General features: G+C 35.9%; 1 protein-coding gene across 5 annotated transcripts in view; it reads right to left on the bottom strand.

Annotated features, from left to right (window-relative positions):
• LOC150108743 (twitchin-like) overlaps positions 1–18,735 on the bottom strand; it is a 2,666,638-nt gene that overhangs the window by 1,748,950 nt on the left and 898,953 nt on the right. For all 5 annotated transcript variants that reach the window (XM_090390962.1, XM_090390961.1, XM_090390964.1 and 2 more), the window contains one exon: positions 14,802–14,946. In XM_090390962.1, coding sequence (XP_090247088.1) covers positions 14,802–14,946 — 145 coding nt within the window. The remainder of the gene's footprint in view (positions 1–14,801; positions 14,947–18,735) is intronic.

Genomic DNA, 18,735 nt, shown 5'->3' with positions numbered 1-18,735 from the left:
CTGACACACAGATAGGCATATAATTGGATATTTGATTTCTATCACCTCCCTCATTAAGAGGTGTAATCTTGCCCTCCTTCCACTCTTTTGGAACTTCACCCAGTGCAAGACTCATATAAAAAAATATGTCAAGGCAGATGTCAACTCCCTGCTTTGTTGGCCAAGTGGTTAGTGTATCCACTCTCCAGCCAAAAGGCTGTATGTTCAAATCCTGCCATGGGCATGGATGTTTGTGATTGTCTGTGAAAATAATAGTGGTGAAGACTGACAGTAGATGGAGGTGGTGTAGATGTAGAGTAGGACGGAGGTGCATTTGATTGTTTTGCAGATAGGGTGCTCATGAGGCAAGCATCGCTACAGTATGTAAGAAGCGCTCCAGATTCGGATAAGTTATTCTTAGTAACTTATTATTATTATTAATAACATACACTCACATACAATTCTTGAAATAATTAATTGTATATGAATGTTTGTTTGAGTAAGAGATGCTAGAAAAGTTGTGCGCTACTAATATTATTAGTGTGTGGGATATTTTGTCTAAACTTTATTACAAATTCGTTTGTTATTAGACATTAGAGTAATAACTGGCAAAGAAGAGATGGTAGCAGCTTTGTAGTACAGGACTTTAACTTAGACTTCGGTCATTTAGTGACGTGTGATGTGTGCTACATGCACTCGTTTGATTACATAGATGATTTGTGGATATTTAGGGCAGATGGAAGGATGGTGTGTGTGTGTGTGTGTGAAGTGTGAGCTAAACGAGGATTTGATGAGTGCTAACATGAATTTGATGACAGAAAGTATTAATAGCGAGAATGTCATGGGGACAATGAGTGGTTGTTTGAAAAAGAAGTATGGTGTGAAAGAAAGGCAAAAAATTGTTAAATAATCATTGAAAAAGAAAACAAGTGATTTGAAAACCATAACGGATAGTAAAAAATTCAAAAGTAATGCAAATGGGGGGGAAGGCAGCGAAATTGAGAGAACTAATGAAACCGGAAATAGTGTGATGCAAGGTTCGAAACGTGGAAAAATCGAAAGAATGAAAGATAGCAAAAGTTGAACACATGGACTGAAATTACGGAAACTCAAAAGGATGAATGAGGGTAAAAGTGTAAAGAGAGGTGTCAAGAGTTTGAAAATTAGGAAGATTGAATGACAGAAAGAATGTGAACAAGATTTGAAAGTTGACTTGGGTAGGATGAAGCAAGAGAAGAAATGGATGCGGAATGAAATTAAGAATATTCAGGTGAAAATGATTAAAACAAATCATGTTGGTATGAAAGAGACAACGAAAGACGAGTGAGTGGCATTGTATGGCTACTCCATTATTAAAGGTTTGCTGGTTGAAAGGATGCACAAGGTATGTTTTCCAGACAGTAAAATGAGTAGAGTGATTGAGGCATTGGATGGAGGGAGCAAGCGAAGCAGTTGATGGTTTTAATAGTTATGAACTTGATAGAAAACAAAGAGCATGTCAGAATTGATATCAGGAGGCTGCTTAGATGGATAAAAGAGAAGAGTGTGAGAGAAAGGTTAGTAAACATGTTGCCTAGATACGACACTGGTGAGATGAGACAGAGCGCAAGTATTATGAATGATATGTTAGTTGAAATGCATGAGGAGAAAGGAGTACAGTTTGTTAATGTGCGGAATGAGTTTGAAGGAATTATATAAGAAGTGAACTATATAAGAGAGATGGACTGCATTTGAGTGGTTATGGTGTGAGTCGCTTGGAGAGATAGCTGCTGGAAGGTAGAGAAGTGAGTGCAGAGAATGAATTAGATCAAGTGGGAAGTGATGTGAAAGAGTGGGAGAGTAAGACAGGAGAGACTGCAGAGGTGGTTATGAGTATGGAAAATGACAGAATGGGTGTGCAAGAGGAATAGGGAAATGGGGAGGCTCAGGTTGGACAGGGGTATACACCATGAGAAAGGTGGATACTCCAAGAGGATGTGAGAGCATGTGTACACAGAAAAGGAATGAAATGCCCTCAGATCAAGAGGAAACAGTTGGAATTGAAGAGGGTTCTAAAATGTATAGGCAGAAAGGGAAGTATCCCTAGTTGAGCATGGAGAGATCACATTGAATGAGTGGTATCAGTGGAATGAGGAGTTAACTGGAAAAGAGATCAGTGCAGCTTGGGGGATCTTCAAGAACTATCTAGTAGATGCAATGTCTAAATTTATTCCAGGGGTGAGAAGGTTAAATAAGAGGTAGGTGTGAAATGGATGAATAAAGAGATTAAGCATGCAATACAGAGAAAAAGGACATTGTGGAGGCAGCATAAGAGAAGTGGAAATAACCAATTCCATGAGAATTACAAAGACCAAGCAAGGTGGGTGACTTTATTGGTAAGAGTAGCAAAAGTGAGGTATGAACAGCAGTTAGCTAATGAAGCCAAAAACAATCCTAAAGAGTTTTTTCTATATGTAGCCAGCAAAAGAAAGAATGATTATGGAAGGATGACATTGAGTGGAGAAAATTACATAAAGACACTTGTTGTGGAAGATGTGGTGGAGATACTTAATGAGCAGTTCATAAAAAGTAGCATCAAACTATAGTCCTATCTCTGTATCAGGTGTTGTAGTTAAGTTGTTGGAGAAGCTTGTGAGAACTAGGAAAAAGAATTGGGTTGACAACAATGGTATTATCTTTGATGGACAGCATGGATTTGCTAAATGGAGGTCATGTTTTAGTAATCTACTTACTTATTACAATAAGGTGACTGCTTCTTTGGAGAAGAAGGATACGCATTAATATACTTAGATTTTGCAAAGGCTTTTCATGATTACTGCATGATAATAGTCAAACTAGAGCAGATGGGGTTGGATATTAAAATATAGCATTGGATTGGACTACTGGCTATCTGATAGGTATCAACAAGTTTTTATGAGGGAGCAATATCCCGGAAGAGGAAAGTCACGAGTGGTGTACCTCAAGGGTCTGTTTTAGGGTTATTACTGTTTAACTTGTATATTAATGATATTGGTGAAGATTTGGATGGAGATATTCAGTTGTTTGCAGATGATGCAAAGTTGGAACAAACAATGAAGAGTAGAGAAGAAGTTGTGGCCTAACAAGAAGACTTGAATAAATTGAGTGATTATCACGGAAATGAGGATCACGGCTCAATGTTGCAAAATGTAAGGCTATATAAATTAAGTGGATATTAAATCCAACATAATTTCAGAGCCGAATACAGGAACTATAAAAGTTATATATTGAAACTAGAAAAGTTTAGTATTGAAAATTGACCAGAGAGCTTGCAGGAATACACTTGCCGCCGTACCATGAATTGACCTAGTCGAACCTAATAGGAAGCACACACACCAAAGCGCCCATGTATTCGCTTCCTATTGGTCTATTTTGATAAGGTTTCACTGGTCTGACAACTGCTTCCAATTCATTGGTTTTTGTCAGAGACACTGTTTAAATAAAGACCTCTCTAAAAATTAGGCGCTCCCTGGGCAACTCTCTACGAGTGACCGAAAGATCATCCACCTGAGCATTGGTTCCACTCAGTGACAGGCTCACCCTACCACTGAGCAGAACCGCTCATATTCCAGGGAAAAGCACCCACCAACACGACCACGTCGGAAAGCACTTCCCTGGGAGACTCGATGTGCTCTATCGGACAAAACTCTTCCGAAATCTTAAGCCACGTCAGCGGCACAAGAAAGCAGAAACCAAAGAGAGCAAAACCTCTTAGTACTAAAGAAGTCGAAGCATCGGAGAGGTGTATTTTCCGTAAGCGAACTCTCAGTTGGTGTGTAACGTATTTACTAAAATAAAGAGCCAAAAGGCTTCAATTTGGTGATGCAAAATTACACTAGGTGCCATTCTACGAGTTGCCCTAGCATGGGTGCTTTGGTGTGCATGCTTCCTCTTAGGTTTGGCTATGGCAGCTCATAGTATGCCGGAGAAAGTATTCTCACAAGCTCTCTGGTCAATTTTCAACACAAAACTTTTATAGTTTCTGTATTCGGTGCTGAAATCATGTTGCATTTAATATCCACTTAATTTATATAATTTTGCATTCCTGAATTGAAGCCTTTTGGCTCTTTATTTTAGTAAAATGTAAGGTTTTAAAATTTGGGAAACAAAGAGGGGATGCAGAATTTATGCTTGGTGAGGATATATTGTCAGAGGTGGAAGAAATAATAGATCTGGGGGTAATAATGGTCAAGGATCTGAAATTTAGGAACACATTCCCAAAATTGTGAAGACAACACAAAGGCTTCTGGGAATGATGTGGAGGACACCAACTTGTAGAAGTATGGAGATTCTTGTTCCATTTTATAAGGCTTTGATTAGGCCACACAAGGACTATCGTGTCCAGATTTGGTCACCTGGTTTTCAGAAGAACGAAGAGATGTTGGAAAGGGTCCAGAGGCGACTGACTAAGGTAATTTCTAACCTCTAGAATGTCAAATATGAGGAAAGATTGAGAAGATGCAATTTGCAGAGACTGACAGACAGGAGGAAGAGGGGAGATATGATAGAGACTTATAAGTCAGTAATGGTTTGTTATAGGATCAATGTTGAAGAGGTTTTACAGAAAATAGTGGGGAATCAGGAGACAACCGAAGTCATCCCTGGAAAGTGTATAAAGAAGATGTGAGAATCAGGTTTTTTTCATACAGAGTTATGAATGATCGGAATGCCTTGCCTGAGAGTGTGGTGTCCACAGAGAATTTAAGTGTGTTTAAAGCACAGTATGATGAGCTATAGTATGATAAAAGGACCTCCCAGATGAGTCTTTGACTCCATGGGGGTCTTGGGGAATAATAATAATAAATAAAATATGGTAATTTTAAGATAATGTAAGCTTTATAAATGTCACTTGGGAAAGGAGGCAAATGATTTCAAACTGTGTAGAAATAGCATAATCGAACCATACCTTCCCTACTTCTTCTTTTCAGCCATTTTCTGTCCACTGCTGGATGAAGGTGTCCTCCAGTTCTTTCCACCTTTCTCTGTTTTTGGCAATGGTTCACCAATTTTTACCAACAAATTTTGACAGTTCATCACTCCACCTTCTTTTAGGATGTCCTCGGCCTTGATTCCCTCTTTTGGAATCAAGTTCGTTAGTATAGTGGCCCATCACTCATCTTCTCTACTGGATAGATGTCTGGCCCATTTCCATTTTAGTCGCTTATGGGAAGAATGATGTCAGTGATGCGAGTCTGACTTCTTATCTAAGTATTTCACTTCTTATCTTTTAATGTGATGCCTAGCATCAACCTCTCCATTTTTCTTTGAGTTGTTGTTGTTGTTAGTTTATTTGCCAGTGCTTTTGCTAGTGACCAAGTTTCACAACCATATGTGATGACTGGAAGTATACACTGGTTAAATGTCTTCCTTTTTAAACAGTAGGACATCATTGTTTTGAAAAATGCTTTTCAATTTTCTGAATGCACCCCAGGCAAGTTGAACTCTGCTATTTATTTCCTTTTGGAGTCCACAGTTTAGATCAATGAGATGACCTAAGTATGTATATGAAGAGACTCTATCCAAGAAATTATTTTCTATTATTATGTTTTTTGGTGTTACAAAATGATTAAACCTGCTTTTAGTTTTTTCTCTGTTTATTTTTAGAACCGACTTTTCTGCTTTCATGATATAGGTCTTCTATCATTATATTAAGGTCTTCTGGATTGTTTGCAAAAGTTATGATATCATCTACATATCATAGGTGTGTTAAATTTCTGTTATTAATTTTTATACCAAGGTTTGCCCAGTTTATATTATTAAATATTTCTTGAAGGACTGCTGTAAAGATTTTGGGTGACAGTCTCCTTGTCGGACACCTTTTTTAATTGATATTTTATTGCTACTTGTGCGAAGTTGGAGTGTTGCTGTTGCAGTGTGGTATATTTCCTGGAGGAGGTCCATATATTCTCCAGGAACTCCCCGATTCTGGAGTGCTTTGATTATTGCATTAGTTTTGATGGAATTGAATGCTTTTCATAATCAATAAAGGCTAAACAGAGAGGCAATTGGTTTTCTTCTGCTTTTTCTATTATTTGTTTTACTGAATAAATATGATCAATTGTGTTAAAGCATTTATGGAATCCTGCTTGTTCTACTGGTTGATTTAAGTCTAGGAGAGGAGTTAACCTGTTTGTTATTACTTTTATGAGAATTTTGTACAGATTGGAGAGAATACTAATTGGTCTATAGTTCTTTGTCCCCTTTTATAAATAACAGTATCAGAGTAGCATTTTTCCAGTTTTATGGTATCTTCCCCTCTTCTAGGCATAGATTTAATAAGTTTGTGACATGGTGAATGATATTATTTCCTCCCCATTTAATTAATTCTGTGTAAATTAGATCTTCACCAAGACATTTTCCATTTTTCATCTGTTTTAATGCTTGTTTTATTTCATCTGAAGTAAATGGGGGATGAATTCTGTATGCAATGGAGAAGAGTTATTTATATTTGATTTACCTATTGAAGGATCACTATAGAGTTCTTTATAAAATTCTTCTAGCCTGCTTAGGATTTGTTCTTGGTTCCTTATTATAGTTCCATTCTTGTCTTTTATTGCAGTTATTTGATTTTTGCCAACTGATAAATGTTTTCCTAGTATTTTCATATTTTTATTGTTTTCAATTGTTTCTTTTATTTTTTAGTGTTATAAGATCTTATTTCATTTCTTATCTTTTTCCTTATTGTTTTGCATAGTTCTGCATATTCTATTTTATAAATTAAGTTTTTCTCTTGTTTCATATTTTGTCTCTTTTTTTTAGTAGTTGTAAGGTTTCCTGTGAAAGTTTATGGTCTTTTTGTTGTTTGTTGCTTTTGAATTTGTTGGCTGCTGAGATTATTACTTCTGTTAGGTTTCTGGTTATTTTATTTATGTCTTCTTCTTCAAATATATTTATTAAGTCTAGTTTTTGATTGAGTTTTTCTTCATAATCCTTCTTCTTGTTTTCAATAGGTTTTAAGTCAAAACTTCTTGAGTTTTTGTCATTTAGCAATTTTATTCTTTCCAATTTGGGGGTTTATTTGAATTTTGGCTCTCACCAGTCGGTGGTCACTTCCATGTTTTTACTCAATTTAGTGCTGACGTATCTTGAACTGTTTTAAGATGCTTACCTTCTTAAAATACACATCCAATAAATTGATACTAATCTTATATAATTACTTATTATTAGTATAAGATATGTAATTGCAATATTATTAATATAATTCATAAAAAAATTTTCATTTTAATTAGAATTCAATTTAGCCTTAGGTTGGAATATAGGGGAAACTCTACTAAATAAGCTGTGCTATTTTCCACTTACTGATAAAAAAATGCTTTATTTATTTATTTATTATTATTTTTAATGTGTAAATACTGATTCGGGCCAAGTACAGAAAATGAAATACTTTAATTATTTTTGCATAAAATAGTTTGAAATAGTATTAAAGAGAACCCATGCCAATTACATGGCTCTTTTAAGTTCTAAGTTCATTTATTTGTATACAGACATATTATGTTTGTATACAAATACCAGGAGAATTAAGAACAAATGGGAAGAGGTTTGGTAAATATGTCAGTGAAACCGAGCTCTCTGAGGCTAACTAGAATCAAGTGTAAAGAATTTTTAGGAAGGACAGACAAGATAGGAGAGGAGGAGGGGCAGTGACATGCTACTAATGATATGAATCCAGTTAGGATAGAAAGCTATGGCTGCAATACTAGTAATAATTTCCCATGTAGTAATGAGTCTGAAGCTATGTGGTATAAGGTGGAGTCCAATATTATCAAATACATAGTGGGGTGTTGTTGTTACGGACCTAGTGGTTAGGTTAAGAGTGAAGACAAAATGAATCACCAAACAAACTTCATAGGTGATAAATGAATAATCACTGTGGTTGACTTGAATTATCCCAACAGTGATTGAATAGTGGTGAAATTTCATGAGAATGAAACCAAATTTATTGTGTGTGAGCATGTGACTGAAGAAACTTGAGGTCAAAGAGTGTTAGATGTGATTCTGATATCAGAGGAAAAATCAGTTAAAGACATGATTATTCTGTTTCCTGTTTCTGACAGTGATCATAGTACTGAACTGTGGAGTGGCTACACATATGGATGTTCCATTCAAAAAAGGTTAAATGCTGAACTGCAAAGCATGAAATTGTGACTAACTAAGAAATATAAAAGGTTTAGTCCCGTAGTGTCAGTTGCTAGATGGGAAAGATATCAGCAGTGCATGGGAATCATCTAAAAAAATACTTAAATGATACAATATCCTGAAGTCATCTCAATCATACTTTCATTTCATTCCAATAATTGTTTCATATCTTTTCTCATACAATATTTTTCACCTTTGAAGTCCATAGTGTCTGCCAAAGCAATGGCATCTTTCATCTTATCTCTGTATCCTGACAGCTTCACTAATATTACTGATTTTTTGTGGCAGAGTAACAAGCTTAATCACATACTCTCATTAATTATTCCTCTTGTTACTGAATCACCATATAAAATTTTCTCCTTGCCCTCCTCCTCTCACTTTTTTAGCACTAATATTTTTTTATATATTTGCTTGAGATTTTTGGAATCATTTAATCTTATACTTTGTCTTGTTAAGGCCTCCATACAAGCATGCTATTTCATGAGGTCCTTATCATTAACCTGATGATAAGGACCTCATGAAATAGCCTCAGTATTCACCACATTATACTTTTATCAACGATCTCACCAACACATTTTCCTGCTTTTTGTCAATATTCTCCACTCCACTCTCATGTGTTTTATTCCCAGCACATAAATGACACTCATTGTCAACACATTTCATACATATTTACTCACCAGTAAATATATTTATAATGTAAATAGATACACAGCACATTTCATATACTGTGCTAAACAATATCTCTCATATTAAAAGATGTTTCTATTTCTGAAGACTACAACAGTAAATTCAGATGAGTCAGCTTGTGTCAATTTGTATAACTGACGATTTCAAATAGAAATCAGGTACACATTCAAATTTGTGTGCAAAGAGGTCACATGGTAGCACTCAACAGGATAAAAGGCATAAAGTTGTGCTAAGCAAATCTTGTTTGAAGGAAGCTCTTTTTGTGAAGGAATAAACTTGCAAACTTAGATGTGTTGTAATGTCTCAAAGACATCATCTAGATGATTTCACATGGGAAGAATTATTGGAAAGTTTGAAGAAGAGTGAAGAATTGTTGATATTGCCAGAGAGTTTAGAATCTCACATAGCATTGTATCCAGGCTTTGCGCAGTGTTTCAAATGGAGTGTGTTCCATTTGAAACACACTCCATTTGAAACTGTAACATGGAGCATGAAGACAGATTTTTCATTATAACAGCAAAATGTAATCGACACACCACAGCAGGTCAGTTTGCAAGTTGGTTTCATTCAAGCATGGATAAGTGAATATATTATTATTATTATTACGTAACACCTTCAGGGAGTCCAAGGACTCATTGAGGGAGGGCTAATACTCTACAACTCTCTGTCTTCACCAACTACAATGAACAGCAACTACACCAATGCCAGCTACTGCCAGCTACTACCACTAGTATTTTCACACACAATCACAAACATCCATGCCCATGACAGGATTTGAACCGCAGCCTTTTGGTGGGAGAACAGATACGCTAACTACTCGGCTAACCAGGCCGGCATATCTTGACAAACTGTGGAAAGATGTCTGCAGCAACTAGACCTAAATGCCCGAAGGCCTGTGGTCTGCAATCCTTTATTCACATCTTATCAAAGAGCATGTTTTTAGTGGTGTTGTATCCATAAAAATTGGACAAGACACCAACGGGCTAAAGTACTTGTGTACTTGATCTGGCATGAAAGTGGTACTGCTTACCATTGTGAGAATGTCCTTGAAAGGGATAGATACAGCAGTGCTGGGGTCATGGTGTGGGGAGGTATTATGTTTAATGGATACACAAGAGGTACGATTGCCAGAAAAAGGGACTATGAGTCACAGTTCTTCAACATCATGTTTGATTGTTCTCTGGTGCTGCAGGCAAAGAATTATGGATGACAAATTTTTATGGATGACAATGTCAGAGCACATCTTACATGAGCAGTGGAGATACTTTTGGAGACCAAGGATATTAATCGAATTGAGTGGCCAGCATACTCACCAGATCTCAGCCCCATAAGACATGTTTGGAATGCAATAGGGAATTGCACTGCTGCTCGAAATTCCCCCTCCAGAAAACAAACAAGGCCTTATCCTTGCTCTGAAGGAGATGTGGGCCAGTTTGTCTCAAGAATTCCTAAATCACTTGATGCTAAGCACAGTATGATGTTGTGAGAGCTGCATCACAGTTCGGTGTGGATATATTCTGTACTGAAAGGTCTCTCCTCATGGTTTTCTGTAAGCAATGTACATTAAATCCTTAACTACATCCTTAGGATATTTGTAACTTTTGCCAAAAATATATTGCAATTTAATTTGTACAAAATTTATAACACATTCTTTGTGTAATATAATTTATTAGTATGCTAGCAATAAATATATGTCCATATTTGGCTCTGGTCATGAACATTTTTTCAAATACAGGTAAAAATGTAGTTTGTTATTAGCTATTGGACACTAGGGTATTGCACACTGGTGCCGTACTGATAATATCTAACATAATACAAAATATATACTTTTATTCTGAAAAGCTAAACAACTCACTATTACACACACACACACACACACACACACACACACACACACACACACACACACACACACACACACACACACACATAAATAACAAAGAGCTACAACATATTAACTTCATATTATTAAATAATAATAAAAAAAATGCTTATCTTCCTGCACTGCTCTAACTGCAACTAATGCATTAGCTTCTGGCAGATTCCAAAAAGGGATCACTTACAGTTACTTATCAGAAGGACTCACCTCGCTTGATTTTCCTTGTCCCTGGTGGCACTCATTCAACTAAATATTTTCATTTGTGGTTTCTACATTCCAGTTAGTATAATTTTGGATTAAAATGAAACAAATCAAAACAACAAAAGAAAAAAATCAGTACCAAAGTAGATGCTGTTCATGAGAGTGGACATCAGATCAGAAATACAGTCAGTTCTCTGTATTCATGAACAGAATATGTGGTGGTCTAACTATTAGTTATCCAAATCCTTAAATGAACTTATTATAAATGCTAGAATGGAATGGTTAGTTGAGTGAATTGTGCCTCCATTCACAGATGACTCGGAGGTCTTAACTTAAAATCCATCTCCTGGCATGCATGTTTGTGAATTGTTTGTGAGTGGTAGTTGTACAGTCCTGCTTAATGGAAAAAAAGTTTTATGTTTGGTATCTAGAGCAGAGTTCCAGGTTACCTTACTCTTAGTCCAATGGATTTACATCAATTCATGGATGGAATATTAAAAATTTTTTTAAAAAATAATAAAACATACACTGGAATAAAAATGGATAATTGGTTTGCTTACGCAAGATGTAGACAAAGGGAAAATGGATACTGTTTTATTTTAATTTATTATTTCGTGACACTTCCAAGGAATCCAAAGATTCATCGAGGGAGGACACCTACTCTACTGTTCTCTGTCTCCACCATTACACTGAACCTCTACTACCATTATCATCTACTACATCAATACAATCTACTGCCCACCACCACTAGTATTTTTTGTCTGTAAGTTCTGAAGGCTGATTTGTCTGTACATGGGAAGAAAAATCCAAGTTTCCAGGAGAAAAAACCCTCCTACACATATTGTATATTGTTGTGCATATTGTTCTCATTGTTTTTCCTTCTTCTACTTCCTCCTTTATGAATTAAAACTAACTGGACTTCCTAATGACAGTTAATATTTGGTTTTTCTCATTCCACTCATTTTATATTCATAAGTCAATTTTAGTAAATGGCTGTTGTAAATGGCACATAACATACAACATATTAACCTCATATTATTAAAAATTTTCCTAAATAACATGGAGGAATGCATGTTATTTAGGAAACTTGTGAAAAACAAAACAAAACAAAAAAAAGAGCTAAATTTATGAATATTATTATTCGTATTTGAGATGATTACTTTGAATGTCATTGTTTAAGCAGTTAGTTCATTAGTTAATTATTATTGTATGAGGGTACAGGAGAGAAGAAGCAGTCCTTGAATGCTTCTTCTTCCCACCTTCTTCTCTCTAGGTACTTCCATCTCTCTCTCTCTCTCTCTCTAGTTCTTATAATCACAAATCCACATTCATGATATGCTAGCCACGCATACGTGGCTAGCATATTTGGATTCCCTGGAGGTGTCACATAGTAATAATAATGATAATATTTTTTTTTTCTTTTTCACCCCTCCCATCAGGTTTCCAATATTTTAATCCATGATTCCAGTATGCACATAGACATCTACTGTCATGGATATAGGCCCTTATCTCTTAGACTGCTCCCATGCAACATAAGGAATTCTGATTACATTCATTAGTAGACCCATATAAGTTTGTTCTTGTCTGACTACAATATGTTCTCAGACTAATTTGTCAAGCTCGATGAATCACCTAAATTATCTAGGATGAAAGTCCTTCTGATTAATTTGGGTTATTATTCATCTCAAAAGCAATGAGTAAAATAACCCAAATCCTCTATATAAGAGTCGATAACTCCTCTGCAGAAACAAAAACCTATTCATTCTGAGATAAATGGTTTTGGGTGGAAAAGACTAGGTTTTACCAACTAAAGTCATACAGCATCATCATCATCATTATTATTATTATTATAAACCTCCATGGAGTAAACAGACTCATTATGGTGTGCCTTGCTCAGAAACAACATCTATCATACCAAATTCTAAATTCATTCACTTCTAGAATTCTTATCCAGCAGTGCATTTCCCAAATCTACCATTCTCCATGCTAGAAATCTACTTCTGTCTCCCTACATAACAAATTTATGCAATACTCCTAGATGAGTCTTTGACTCCATGAGGTCTTGTTTAATAATAATAATAAAAAAAAACTTCCATAGTGAGTGTAGGAGGGGGGGGGGCAGGAGAATGAGGGGATTGTCTCTCTCTCTCATTGTTTTCCAAATTCATCCTGAACTATAATCTCTTCTGTATTAATAATGTAAAATATCCTCTCCAACTGAAATGTCTTTATTATATCACTTATCCACTGCACTGTAATTTATACTTCCTCCATCCCTCAAACATAACTGATATTCCAATCCTGATACTGTCCTAGACCCTCTCCTGAGTTTCTACATCACAACAGAAACTAGATGACCAAATCTGCACATAGTACTCCATGTGTCTTCTCACCAATGCATATACAGCATACAATCCACTCCTTTTCTCTACTTTGTCAGTATTTTCCTTATAATAGCAGCAATGAATGTGTAGTAAAGTCTTTGCAACACTTGCATTCTGACCCTGAACTACAGGTCTCTGTTGATCCTCACTGGCAAATTTAATCCACCTCCTGAAGCATATATAGGAAAGATGCCTCAGGAAAAAAAAAAAAGATTTCCTATAAACAGTAAAAATAGTAAATATAGGACTTCAAACAGTAAAAATATATTTTTACTATTTGTTATAATGACATACATAATCTATGTCACTGACAAAGGAGTATCCTTTGGATAGAGAACAACAATGAAATGCACTTCTGAAGAAGATCTTGGCAGCAAATGCAAAATGAATTACAGGGAAAATATTATACCAGTGTGTGCACACACACACAGACAAAATGACAGTAATGTGTACCTCCCATAGTAAGCATTGTAACTGCCTGCTCACATACACATGGCATTGTGTTATAGGTCAGGAGATGCCATGCATATTGTTGGGTTGAGATATATATATATAGAGAGAGAGAGTAATAGCAGTAACAATGATGATAATAGGAAAACAGTAACAGAATCTTCTAAAGTAAAATTCAAACACATCACATCCTCATATTTTCTTCTTAATAATAATTTTCATTAAAACATAGAAAAAGAGCCAAAACTATATTAGGATATACCTAAACAGTTCTCTTATTAAAGTAGTGATGAAAATATTTTTTTTTTAAATCTATTAACAAAATTTTTTTTCTTCATCATCATCATCATCATCATGCATATCAAGGATTTAGGCCTAGTATGGCCTGAATCCTTGATATGCATGATGATGATGATGAACCCCTGAATCCTGAATTCCAGCCTTAGAAGTCTCGGGGGACCCTGTAACCCCTAGAGAGCGCGTCCCCTGGGTGGCGGATAGGGGAGCCCACCATGTGTGTGTGTGTACATGCATGTGCATGCATGTGTGTGTATATATATATGGTGGGGTGGTCCGAATATACTGAATAAGGACTTGTGGACCAACAGAGCCATAAGGGGCAATCATCTTGATTGTAAGGGAAGCGGCACTCCCATGGACCCCTAGCTGGATCTATCCTCTCCTTCTACTTTGAGGAAGATCCGTTTACTTTAATCTTTCTTATAAGGCCTTATCAGCCAACTCTTCTTATTTTATGATCCATATGCTATTAGAGTACTCGAGGGCCATGGGGTCTTTTCATTTCTGGCCTTACAACTATGCCCTCTCTATAAACCTTACTATAATTCTTCTATAATCTATTCTTTCCCCTTCAATATACCCTATTCCTCCTATGGGTTAAAATTCAGAAGACGGCTAGTTCAGAAGCCTTAAGGTAGCAGCCCTACCACTGAATTATTCCATCGTCGGGCTAGTCCCCTGACATGGAGAACATAATCCTACTTGTAAGCTGACAAAATTTTTCTTAATTAAGAAAACTTTTCTAATATTAGATATTAAAAGAATACCTTTTTGATGGTCGAATTTCTGTACCATTTAGGTCCCATGATACTTCAGGAGCAGGTTCTCCTCCAAAAGCAATTTCATATTTAATAGTCTGTCCTTTTTTGACAATTAGACTCTTCAGTGTATCACCAATGATATATGGCTTGACTGGAAAAAAAAAAAATATATATATATATATATATATTATTAATAAAACCTCCATGAAATTAACAGACTCTTCGGGAGGTCTCTCTCTCTCTCTCACACACACACACACAGAGAGATGAGCAACTGCGGCAATATTAAGACTTTTTTGTTAGTAATCTCTCAACTGTTAGTAACAATTGAGAAATTGAGGAAATATAAATTACATCCTTTTAGTCAATAGGTAGAAAATCACTGATATGACAAAGAGTCTAATTGTCTAACTGATATGACACACACACACACACACACATAGCGAAGGGAGGGGGGGGAGAAACTTCTGGCATTCACAGCCTAGCAATGCATTCCACTCATCCATCACATCATTCTCTAGTTAAAACAATGTACTCCACCCCCTCTCCCAACCTCTGTATGCATCTTTACCTTATCTCTAAAGATAAACTGTCATATTCCATTCTATGGCATAAGCCCCCTTTCTAAATTATTCTAATAAAATCTATTCACAAACTTTGTCATATCAGTGATTTTCTACCTATTGGCTAAAAGGATGTAATTTATATTTCCTCAATTTCTCAATTGTTACTAACAGTTGAGAGATTGAGGCAATTTTAACTTTATTAACAATAAAGTCTTAATATTGCCACAGTTACTCATCTCTGTATGAACCTTTCCAGAGTTCTATACAATGACCAAATGTGAGCACAAATAGCTCACATGTAGTCTAACCAATACCTTATACAGTGGTGACCCCCTAATATTTGCTTCTTAAAGTAGCAGTATGCACTATAGTTTAGCAGTAACACTCACAATGTGAACTCTGAGCTGCAGGCAACTGGCAACTGCGACCGATATAACAATATCCTAATAGTCCTAATTTTCCTATTCAACACATTTAACTCAGTTTTAATTTCCAGAACCTCCTTACTGAGCACTTCCAATTCCTCTTGCAGAAGATGAAGGTCGCTTTTCATTTTCATGAACTCCTGCCGAAGTTCTTCCGCTATGGTCCCGACATCTGCTTCCATTCCTAATTGCTCCAGCCTATCCCGAAACTTCTCACATACGTCGACGTTTTCATTCTTCTCATTTAGCCAAACAGTCCATAGATCCTTCACATTCTTCGGCGCATACACGTCGCAGTTTCTGTAACGCATCCATTGCGAAAAATCCAATGCAGAGCCAGACTTTCGTATAGAAGTCCTCCAAGCTGCTAACGTACGTCTCTTGTTAGACGCCATCTTTAGATGCTGAAGTAGTGAAACAGCAGTGAAAACCCAATATATACAACAGAGTTTCAAACAATAACACCACTGAAGGACACTTGTATCCAATTGAAGCACAACTGCAGCACAATTTGAGACAAAAAGCTACACTATACTTTAATTTAAAAATACATTTTTCTAGCATAACTCAACACGACCGCCACATTCACTAGCGACACTAGCGCCCTCTCTTAATGATAGGATTCTTATCAAATCCTGTTCTAGAGCTTTAACTTTTAACTTTCAAAATCTCAAGATTTAAAACAATTATTAGACCATATTTATATATGGACACTGTTTCAGTTTGAAAGTGAGTTAACCGATCTCATGTGGGAAGTAGCAGGGTTTTCCTCCTAGAAACTCAGGTTTTTTTTCATCCCATGTGCAGGCAAATCAGCCAAAGAAAACACACACACACACACACGATTTGTTAAAAAATACTATTAGTGGGGAGAATGTTTAGTGGCATTCTAGTTGGTGGATAGCGGCTTTGTGTCTGTATACAATAGTTCGTGTGGAGTAGCAAGCTCTTATGAGATGAGTTCTTGGACTCTGGAGGTGTTGCATAATAATGATAATCTCTTGGTAACTGCATAAATTCTATTTCTTTTTTCCCCATGTGTGTCCTTTCCTCCTTCCAATCTATCTCCATCTATCCCAAGTAATTGCTCATAACATGTTTAATTTTGCTAATGCATGCCATATACATCTTCCTTTGCACTTTGCACCTATAAAAGCACCTAACTACATATTTTGTCCTGCTGGCCAATATCTTATATCAGAAAACCACAAATGCTTCTTTTTAAAATTCCTGCTTTCCTGATGAATTCAGCAATTCTTCTGCTATCATTACCAATACAACACACAGCTGATTCTGTTGTCTTTCTGAAAATTTCAATTTTTTGTTTTATTTATGTATGTTTTTTTAATGTGAACTCCTACCTACAAAAGGTTGTAAGTTTATATAATATACAAGTATGATGGGCAGGCTAAAATTATTATTATTATTATTTTATTTTATTTATTTCTTTTAATATTTTGTACTTATTTTTTATATTTTAAATTATTGCTTACATTTTCTCTTAGATTAGATATGCTATAGGTACATCAAAATATTTATTGATTCATTTATTAAATAATTATTATTGTTATTTTTACTTGCAGTAAAATAATGATAATATAAACAAATTAAGAATGATCAAGTAAAGATTGGGTACGAGAAATTGTGCGAGTTTGTGAATGTACAAGGTGATACTGGCGGATGTTTGGAAAAAGCGTTTTCAATTAGAGGCTGGAAGTACAAATTCACAAAAACTAGAATTCCATCTACTGTACATGTTCCTTAGTAACCTTGGCTTATAAAAGCAACCACAGAGGGCACTCCTCATAAGACTGGAGGCTTTAGTCTAATCTTTTTTTCCCACTTATTGTTTTGTGTTTTGTGGGTGTTTTTACAATTTTGAGATTGTATCTCTGACGACTTCTCTGTGACATAGAGAAATACAGGATCCAATAAACTTGTATTTTATTGTTCCTCTGTGCTGTATTTATTCCATCAAACATAATGATTATTATTATTATGTGACACCTCCAGGGAATCCAAAGACTCATCGAGGGAGGGCACCTACTCTACAATTCTCTGTCTCCGCAGCTCAATCCATCCACTACAATGAACTGCAACTACACCAACGCCATCTACTACTACCCACCACTACTAGTATTTTCACAGACAATCACAAACATCCATGCCCACGGTGGGATTCGAACTTACAACCTTTTGGCTGGAGAGCAGATATGCTAACCACTCAGCCAACCAGGTGGGTATAAAAGCACTAACTATAATTCTGTCCCATTAACCAGTGTCTCACCTCCAATTGCCTTAAAGGCAATTCCTCTCGTATCCCTACTTCTGTTTTCCTGCTGAACTGCTACACATCAATTACCTTTCTTCTGCTGTCATCAATAACAATCCTGACCAAAATCTATTTTCTCTTTATCCTCCCTAAAATGTAACATCTTTTACATTTATCCCTGTTATTACTGTGTCCTCCTCCATCATCCATCAAGTTTGAATAATGTCTATAATTTTTTGGCAAAGTTGAACTAACTGATGACTGCTTATCCTTATTCCTGATACTTTTAGTGTTAGTATACATGAATCACAATATCACTATGTTCCCCCTGACCACACACACCACCATCAGATATCCTTGCATCTTTTAATAATTGTTCAATTTAGATTTGATATGGAAAAACTATGCTCAGCATCCTTTGATCATTCATCTCATCAAAGAAAGGTATCTATATGGATGCTCACCTGTTTCTGCCTTATTAGCTCTTGTTTTCCTAACATAGCACAACATGTTCTCTCTCTCTAACCAATATGGTCTACAAAATGTCTGAATCCATTTAAGACAATCATTCCTATTTTCATTCTTGAAATTTGCTCCATATGCTCTATGGAATTCATTTGTAATCATGTCTTTTTTCTCCATTCACTCATAACATATTACAGCAATAAGCTTACAGT

This window comes from Typopeltis vanoorti, chromosome 3, assembly GCF_054136105.1.
Source record: "Typopeltis vanoorti isolate ZY-2024b chromosome 3, IOZ_Tvanoo_1.0, whole genome shotgun sequence".
Classification (NCBI taxonomy): Eukaryota; Metazoa; Arthropoda; class Arachnida; order Uropygi; family Thelyphonidae; genus Typopeltis; species Typopeltis vanoorti.
Note: the sequence above shows the minus strand (reverse complement) of the source record. Positions and strands in the feature narration are given on the sequence as shown.